Source organism: Hibiscus syriacus, unplaced genomic scaffold (assembly GCF_006381635.1).
Source record: "Hibiscus syriacus cultivar Baekdansim isolate YM2019G1 unplaced genomic scaffold, ASM638163v2 tig00002511_pilon, whole genome shotgun sequence".
Taxonomy (NCBI): Eukaryota; Viridiplantae; Streptophyta; class Magnoliopsida; order Malvales; family Malvaceae; genus Hibiscus; species Hibiscus syriacus.
This window is the reverse complement of record NW_024061932.1, coordinates 6,568,031-6,576,954: the sequence shown is the minus strand read 5'-3', so window position 1 is coordinate 6,576,954 and position 8,924 is coordinate 6,568,031. Positions and strand designations below refer to the sequence as shown.

Below are 8,924 nucleotides of genomic sequence, written 5' to 3'. Positions count from 1 at the left end.
TTCTCTCTTGATTCTTATTTCTTGTTATTGATCATTGGCTTCTAAGCTTGTTTAAATACTCATTCAATTGATTTTGAACATTGGGGATGATTAGTGGATTTATTAGAGCTGTTTAAGTGTGAAAACAATTAATAAAACAACTTGGAGCATGGGGGGAATCGGTACCCCATCATAGGGAATCAGTTCCCTAAGTGTAAAATTCAAATATTTTGATCGTTAAACAGGGAGAATCGGTACCCCCTTGGGGGGAATCGATTCCGTCCGAGTAGTCTATTTTTCTCGGAGCCAAACCATTCAGCATCGGTACCCCCTTGGGGGGAATCGGTTCCCTCTGGACAATCTGGAATTTTTGGCTTTGAAACGGTTCGAAATACTTTGTAAAATTGTTTTGAGATTATTTTAAGATTAAAACTTAATTTTACACTTGAGTAAGGATTAAAAATGACATTTGAAATATTTGGAGTAATATTTTGATATTCGAATAATTATATCGAATATACTTAGAAAATCTTTTGTAAAATCTTAAAATTCATTTAACTTAATTTGTTATATCGAAATATCAAAATATTTTCAACAAGGTTGGTTAGAATCTATTATAGTGGTTGCCTTGCTAATTGCGCCTAAGAGGGTGCTTAGGGTAAATCCTTATCATCATCATCATTGTCTTCATCAACATCACACTAAGATCTATCATTCAACCCTTTTCACACCTGCGCCATATATATCCAAGGGAATTTTTATTTTCCATATTTTTGTTTATAATTGTATATATTCGTTACCTATTCATTATTATATTTCTCACTATTATCTTCTTGTTCAATTATGTGACAGAAAGATTTTGGCCAAAAACCCTAAATTAGTTAAGTTTTCTCTTATGTACCACCATTGTTTTTTTTGAGTCTATAACCCTAGGCTTGATTTCTTCAATTACGAGCAACATTCAACAATCTGTTGCAATCTTCTATCATCCAGTCAACATGTTAACGTCCAGTTCAGACGGTTGTCAATTTTTAACGAAAAATGATGAGTTTAGAACTTATGAATAGTCAGGTGATCATTTTGTAACTTTTAATAACCAGAGACTCAACAAAATAACACCTTGTAGTGGAAGATAATTTTATAATTTTTAATAGTTGAGTGACTCAGCAAAATATCATTTTATAGTTGAGATATTATTTACGTATTTTATCTTTTTTTTAATATGTTATGGTTGAGACATTTAAAATGATAATAATAATAATATTATACAATTATATTAATAAAAAAATAATATAACTAAATGAGAAATAAAGATACAACTTGAGATTTTTTTATCTTAAACCCTAAAATATACCCGCAATCTAGAATGCACAAAAGTCAATAATGAATTATAGTCCGGAACTTGCGTTGGTTCACCAAACGAGAAATTAAAAAAAAAAAAAAACAGCTCAATTCCTCAACTTTCCATTTTTATTGGGAAATTTTCTTATTCATTTTCTTTCACTTTCTTTCTCTCCAAACATGGGTATCTCATGGAGCAATAGCAACAGGAGGCGAAACCGAAGTTACCTCCATGCCCCTCCACCACCTCCTCCTCCACCACCTTTCTATTTCCCCCAAGAACCCACTTCCCTTCCCCTTCCGCCACCGCCACCGCCTGCCCCGCCTTCAACTAGCCACCCTTATCCGTCGGTTCCCCAGAACCCTTATTCCACACCGCCACCAATTCCCAACAATTATTACTGTTCCCCACCCTTCAATCCCCGCTGTTACTCAAACCCTGTCATGGGTCGTTACCCTAGTCAATTCCCTACGTATTTCGCCAACCAGACTGGTTCATGGCCCGCGATTCGTGCTCATTCCATGGTGGCGGCGCCGCCTCAACCACCGCCTCCTTATGTGGAGCATCAGAATGCTAAGAAAGTCAGGAATGATGTGAACATGCATAAGGATACATTGAAGCTCGAAATAGACGAGCAAAACCCCGATCATCACTTGGTTTCTTTCGTTTTTGATGCCTTGTTTGATGGCCGGTAAAAAGCTACCATTTTTTAAATATTATTTTTTTGCAGATCAATTTTGGGTCTGGTTGAAGTTCTTCTATTTAGAGGTCAAATTAAAGAGACTTAGTTTAAGGTTTATTATCTTATTTTAGATAAAAAAAAATTCAATGAAATGAAAACTGAAATCTTTCTGTAAAACAAAATTGGCATTATAGGAACTTTTTTTTGGTCATTAAATGATAATTAAAGATAGTGAATTAGATAATGTAATATGATCTGTATGCTATATGGATTTCAAGTTATTGCTTGTAATTTCATAAATATTAAACTAACCAAATCTGAAGGATTAAGAATCTGCAGTAGTTATCATTCTACTTGTTAGAGGCACTGTCGCTATATGAATTAGTAATCTAGATGAGGCATGATGCATCATTTTTTATGAACAGACGAATTTTCTTATTAGATTTTGGAATTGTGTATTTGTCATTGATTTTTTAGCTTTAACTTATCAAACTACGAGTAAAAGAATCATATACTCATTAGGAACTACGAAAACTATATTAGTGAATGGGAATTACAATCGAAAGGTTTACTCTGTAAAGCCCCTTTGTAATTGAAATGTGTAATCCAGCATAGGAGATAAAAGTTAACATTGCCTTCTTTTTGGAACATCAATCAATGGGTGAATAGTAGCCGTTTAAATGAACTCTGGGAACAGCCTACCTTAGCTTGATAACTAGATAAAAGATAATGATATGGTTAGGAAAAAACAACAGAAATCAAAAGAAATAAGGCTCTGACCAAATGAGTTGGGAAGAAGATGGAACTCAAGAAAAACCTAGGGTTAAAGGAAACACCTCTGGGTTTAAAACATAAAGGAAACTTATAATCCTCGTCATTCAAAATATCTCTAATATTTAATAAGGTTGAAGTTAATAAATATTATTCTTATAAAAAAAAGTTAATAAATATTATAATGATATAAGCTCATGCATTAGATAATCATCTGACTAAGATTGCAAGAATCTTAATCCAAATAAAAATCTTATGATCTAAATTCTTATAAGATTATCAGAATCTAATTTCTTTTACAGTCTTCTTCAAGTTGGGAAAAACAATGATGAACTTTACCTTCTTGTCCATTAACTTCTTGAATGCTAGCAAGTGCTCTCGTAAGTAGATCAGCAATTTGTCATGCTGTTGGCACATAGACCATACAAATGGTACCTCATCTACTTCTTTCTTGATAAAGTAACATTCCACTTCAACATGCTTTGTTCTATAATGGTGCATAGGATTATCTGAGATACTAATCGCAGTGTTATTTTCACGGTAAAGCTTTAGGTTGATTCTTCTTGACCTTCAATTCCTCAAGTAACATTTTCAACCATAGTAACACAAATTCCTTGAACCACTTCTTCAAACTAGGTTCTGAACTGATTCAGGCAACAAAAATCTGTTTTTAAATCACTAGATTACCTCAAAGAAGCATACCATAACTATAAGGTTGACCTTCTATCGTCAACAGAACTGGCACAGTCGGCCTTTGTAAATGCATCAACACTCTTTGCTCCATTCCTTTTTAAAAAAAAATTATATTATACACACTTTCCAAGAGTCCCCTTGAGATGCTTCAAGATTCTATAAACAATATCCATTTGTTCCTTGTGGGGATGATATGAACTAACAAGACGGACTATAAAGGCAATATGAGGCCAAGTGCAGGATAAATAAATGTGCTTTCTCACTACACACCTATACTTTATTACCCGAGCTATAACTTGTTGATCCCACAATTTTGAATTTTGACTAATTGGTTTATCAATTGGTTTGCAACCTAGCATTACATTCTGTTTATGTATAGTAAAGATAATACTCCTCAATATTATCATCCATTGAATTACTGTGGCCTTTAAATAAACTTTAAAACAATTATTAGAAACTGGCTCAAGATAGGACCCTTAAATCATCTTGATAAGGTTGCAAGTATCTTAAACCATATAAGTTCTCCAAAATCTAAAGTCTGATACATGATTAGAATCCAAAATCTGCTACTAAATTTTTTACAAGAATGCTTTGAAATTGAATCTGGGGAACTTTGCAATGAAGAGCTTTGGTTGCCAGTGAAAGGCCTCTAGTTCAGAATGCACAGTTTTATCCTATGATACTCGGACTCTCCAAAAATCAAGAAATACCCATGCTGACAGGACACGACCCTGGATAGGATCTGGGATCTGTGTCTAACACGGAAAAAACTTAGGCCTCTTCATCACATGATCATCACCTAAGTATAAATCCACAAGATATCTCTTGACTAGTTACCATCATGGGAATTTCAGAGAGAAAAACTAGAAGTAAACGGGTCAAGAAAAAGAAAGGGAAAGTGAAATAGAGAAAATATAAAGGGAAATAAGGGACATGGGCCATGGATTCATCTCAGTTGCCCATCAAGAGGAGCGCATCAAGTCTGAAACTTTTGTTTTGCTAATTTCCTTTAATTTTTAACCTTTTTGTCTGCTGTGCTACAAAGAGAGAGGAAGAGTTTTAAACTTGGCTTCTGGACCTTAAGCTCATAGCTTCTATTTCTTTTATTTTTTAGTAAACCTTAATCTCACAATTGATTATAGAGCTCTTGTCACGCCCTCAGAACCTTCAAGCCCAAACTGTCGCAAAATCAGAGTTAAGGTCTGATGGGACGTGCGACCTTAGACGCTTCTTGACACTTCTGGGCCTTCTCTGCGACTAAGTAAGCCTTACCCAAGCCTAGTGAGCATGCAAACTCACCAAGGTTGGAACCAAGCCCTCAAGGCTTTTAGAATGTTGAAGCTTTAACATCAACGTGGCTATTGTAAGCCACCAAGGTTGGGACTATGGTGTGGAAGTGCAAACACAAGTGTGGCTACTCTTAGCCACCAAAAGAGACAACAAGCACCAAGAGAATAAAGAATAAAGAACAAAAAAACTAGAGTAAATGCCTCAGAGCTTTATTACTCTCCAAAGAGAATGAATGGAATGAGATGATTGAATGGATAAAAATGAGGAGTGGCTCTCTATTTATAGTTGAGCTCCCTCTCAATCAATGGCCTAGATCGATCATCAACGGCTAAGATCTGCCCAATTAATACAAAATCCTCTAAATCAAGGAAACCCAACCCAATCTTATCTAATTACATCCATTAGTAGGATTCTTTTCTTGGATAGGTGTTCACACTGGATATGGTAAGATTCCCTCCACAATATCTTCCTGATTTGTTGTCTCTTGCCATATTTACCGAGCTCCTGTGATCATCTTCGGATTTGATGCCACTTTCCTTTTCTGCACGGCCAATGTGAACGAGCTCCACAGCATTCTCCAAGTTATGGGCCAAGTCTGTTGGCATTGGCAAGCCCATACTCCACATAGAATCTCTTTAGCAGACACTTGCACCAATGTCCCGGACCCATATCTTGGGCTGAACAGAAAATAAATAACATGTGTTTGAATAAAAAATGCTTTTCTAGCTCATTTTACTTGAATAATTAATTAATTCTCAAAATTATATAATGTTGTACTTAACTATATATATTGTACTCAATGAACTATATTAGAACTATATAATATACTTAAATACACGTAAACGAGTCCCCACACCTGTATCCTTCTCTTTGACCCTTTTATGTTGTATCCCTGTGTCTTAAGATCTAGGCAGCTGACGAGTCAAACATCTAGACACGCACCCGACACCTGTATCCGAGTATGTCTGACGTAGTTTTTATCCCGTATGAAGCAAACATGTGTGTTATTGGCAAGTCCAGTTTTCAAGACTATAACTGTCTGGTATGCAAATTCTATTGATACTTTTACCTAACCATGTTGCTTTTCTAATGTACAGTATCACCATTTTCTACTTTGCAAAGGAAGAGTTGAATTGTAGATTTGTTCCTGTATTTCCTGAAGCTTATGAGCCTATGAGAGTCCCATTTCAGAAGGGACTGGGCCAAAGATTCCAGCAGCCTCCTGGAACAGGAATCGACCTAGGTTTCTTTGAATTAAATGATCTCTCGAAACCATCACCAGGGGAAGATGTTTTCCCTCTTGTAATTTCCGCTGAAACATGTATGCCGCCACTTTCATCAGACAAGCATGTTGATGCTCCCGAACAAAATACATCTGCCCACATGCAAATTACTCAAGCCATTCTGGAGAAGAACAACAGTAACACTTTCCAAGTGAAAGTGATTCGGCAGATATTATGGGTTGATGGAGTTCGCTATGAACTACGTGAGATATATGGAATAGGAAGCTCAGCAGCGGCAGAAGGCTTTGATGATAGTGACCCAGGCAAAGAGTGTGTTATTTGCATGACTGAACCTAAGGATACCGCAGTTCTACCTTGCCGCCACATGGTAAGAATTTCCCATATTCCTTGAATATAATGCATGCTGAGCATCAATCCGATATAATGGTTTAAAATTAGCACTTACATAACTCGTGTAATAGTCGTTAAAATCTATGCTGCTGAGCCTTCTTTTTTCTTGAAGTATTAATGCTTTTTCGGACATATGTATGGAGATATAATCCTTCAAAGATCCTCAAATACATGGAAATTTTGAAAAATATTAAACATATCTCTGTCTGACATTAACATTCGAGTCCCAGTAGCACAGATTAAAATGATAAGGAAGCAGTCTCAAGCATGGGTTATGTGTGCAGATATGTATTTTAAAGTTATTGGATTATTGTTCTGCTATTACGTGGGTTCCATATTGCATTCACTATACCGTCTTATCCTCAGAACATGATTGTCTATTATTGTTTGTGCACGTGCATTCTATCTATGAAAGAGTGTGATGATTGGGGATGAAATAATTCACTTCGATTTTGTCTGGAATTTGGAGCTTCTTTATTGGTTACCATGGAAAATATCAGCACTAAAGTTACCATGGGGATGTGATCCTCCTATTACTTCCAAATACAAAATAAAAAAACTCAAAAAATCTTACACGAGTCTGAGCAACATGGGGAATTTTGTGATTTGAGATTGTCTGAAATTGTTGCTAGGTTACTTTTTTTAACAACGTGGTAAAAGTGAAAAGAATTTGATTAATGAGTACTTGGAAACTTCTAAATCTTTGTATGATTAGAAGCTAGGATACCTATGTTTGTCTATTTTCCCAGATTATAACTTTTCAAACTCTACTAAGTTCTCAAGTGAAATGTTTTGCTTCAGTGTATGTGCAGTGAATGTGCTAAAGCATTGAGGCTTCAGTCAAACAAATGTCCAATATGCCGTCAACCTATCGAAGAACTTATAGAAATCAAGATAAATAGCGATCGCTAAAAAGTTCTATTCCTACAAAGTTTGATTGTACGGTACGACATCCTTCTTCGTGATCTTGATCTAATTCACAATTATTTTGTATATTTCATCTTCACATTCTTCAGTCTTTCATATGTTGTGAAATTCGGACCCCAGATTTCCCGTTTTAAAAGTGATCTGTATAAACCAGTCGAGTTAAATCTCAAACTCTTGTGAACTTTTTGAAGTACATTTTCTTAGGAGTGATTGTGTAAACTAATGGAGTTAGATCTCATGATTCTCTTGTGAACTGTCTAAAGTACACTCTCTAGATATTATATATATGTAAAGCTTGCATATGTTGGAAGTTAACTCTCTCTCTTTCTCTCTCTCCCTCTTTCCCACTTTTTATTTCTGGTTTTCCTCTTTTGGAAGCAATGTATATTAGTGAAGTGAATAATATAATAAAATTTTTCTTCCAAGTTTGCTGCTTGAAAGCTTTGAAGTTTGTGAAGGAATATGTGAGAACCATGTAAAGTGTTCAAACTCCTCTTTGTTCTTTGTTACACCTTTTTTGAGTAATGCCTTGTATAAATTGTTGCCCTTGTTTGAGAGTACAGGTGCTCATTGGTTGGGTGAATTAAGTATTTAGTCACCCAACTATTTGCACGGTTTCGTTTTGGTCACCCAACAATTTTTTTTTTCAAAATCACACCGAATTTTATGTTTTGGTTTCATTTTGGTCACGTCTTAAAATATTAACGGTGTTGCTAATGTGTTACCATAATGTAATGTCATGTCATCATTAAAAAAATGTCATATCAACAGTTCTATTAATTTTTTTAATGGTAGGTGATCAAAATAAAATTAGAACGTAATGATAAGTATGATTTGGGGGGAGTAGTTGAGTGACCAAAATGAAACCGTGTGAATAGTTGGGTGACTAAATACGTAGTTTACCCTTAAAAATATTAATTCATGTTCACTTGGCTTGAATTATGAATGATCTTGTCCAAGGTCTGGCTTGAGCCTTAGGTTGGATCTACTGAGCTGGACAGGTTTTCTTTTTTATTTTCCAAAAAGATCTGACAATGTGTTGGATAGACATTCTTGAGCTTTTAATTTGTAATATCTGGGAATATCTTTATCTTTCGACTTTTAGAAAGAAAATCTGGGAATACAACTTAGAAAAAAAGGGAGGTGGTGGGGGGTGGTGGGATTCTGTGGTCTCAGCTTTTAATTGAACCTGTATGATCATAAATCTGTAGCCTCAGCTTTCAGTAGAGTGTTCAATGTTTCAGCGTTTCAGCTTTTCGATAATTCAGTTAAAATCTCATTACGTGATATGAATGGTATGATACAAAAAGCAAAGAAATTATAAACGTTGAATTTTGGAAGAATGCTATTCAAAATAAAAAGTGGTTGAATTCATTAACTGTTTGTTATTGTATTTAAGACATTGATACTCATATGAAGCTCCGACTATTGAGGTTGAGACAGCTCAACATTCATATTCAACTGCTATGAATCTGATGTAATCATGTCTTAAATTAGCGTATGAAGGGCTAGGCATAAGCTATGGGGAAACTGTGATGGCAGGCAAAGGCATTTAATACTACCAAACCTCTATTTATAATTATTATCCATCGCTGTGGAACTGCTT

At 35.3% G+C, this 8,924-nt stretch overlaps 1 protein-coding gene across 1 annotated transcript; it reads left to right on the top strand.

The window, feature by feature from the left end:
• The first annotated feature begins 1,429 nt into the window (after positions 1-1,429).
• Positions 1,430-7,646, top strand: LOC120147172 (probable E3 ubiquitin-protein ligase LUL4). The gene is made up of 3 exons (XM_039160611.1): positions 1,430-2,012; positions 5,855-6,368; positions 7,193-7,646. The coding sequence occupies exons 1-3, from the start codon at positions 1,501-1,503 to the stop codon at positions 7,301-7,303; spliced, it is 1,137 nt and encodes a 378-aa protein (XP_039016542.1). The 5' UTR covers positions 1,430-1,500; the 3' UTR covers positions 7,304-7,646.
• Positions 7,647-8,924: the final 1,278 nt, after the last annotated feature.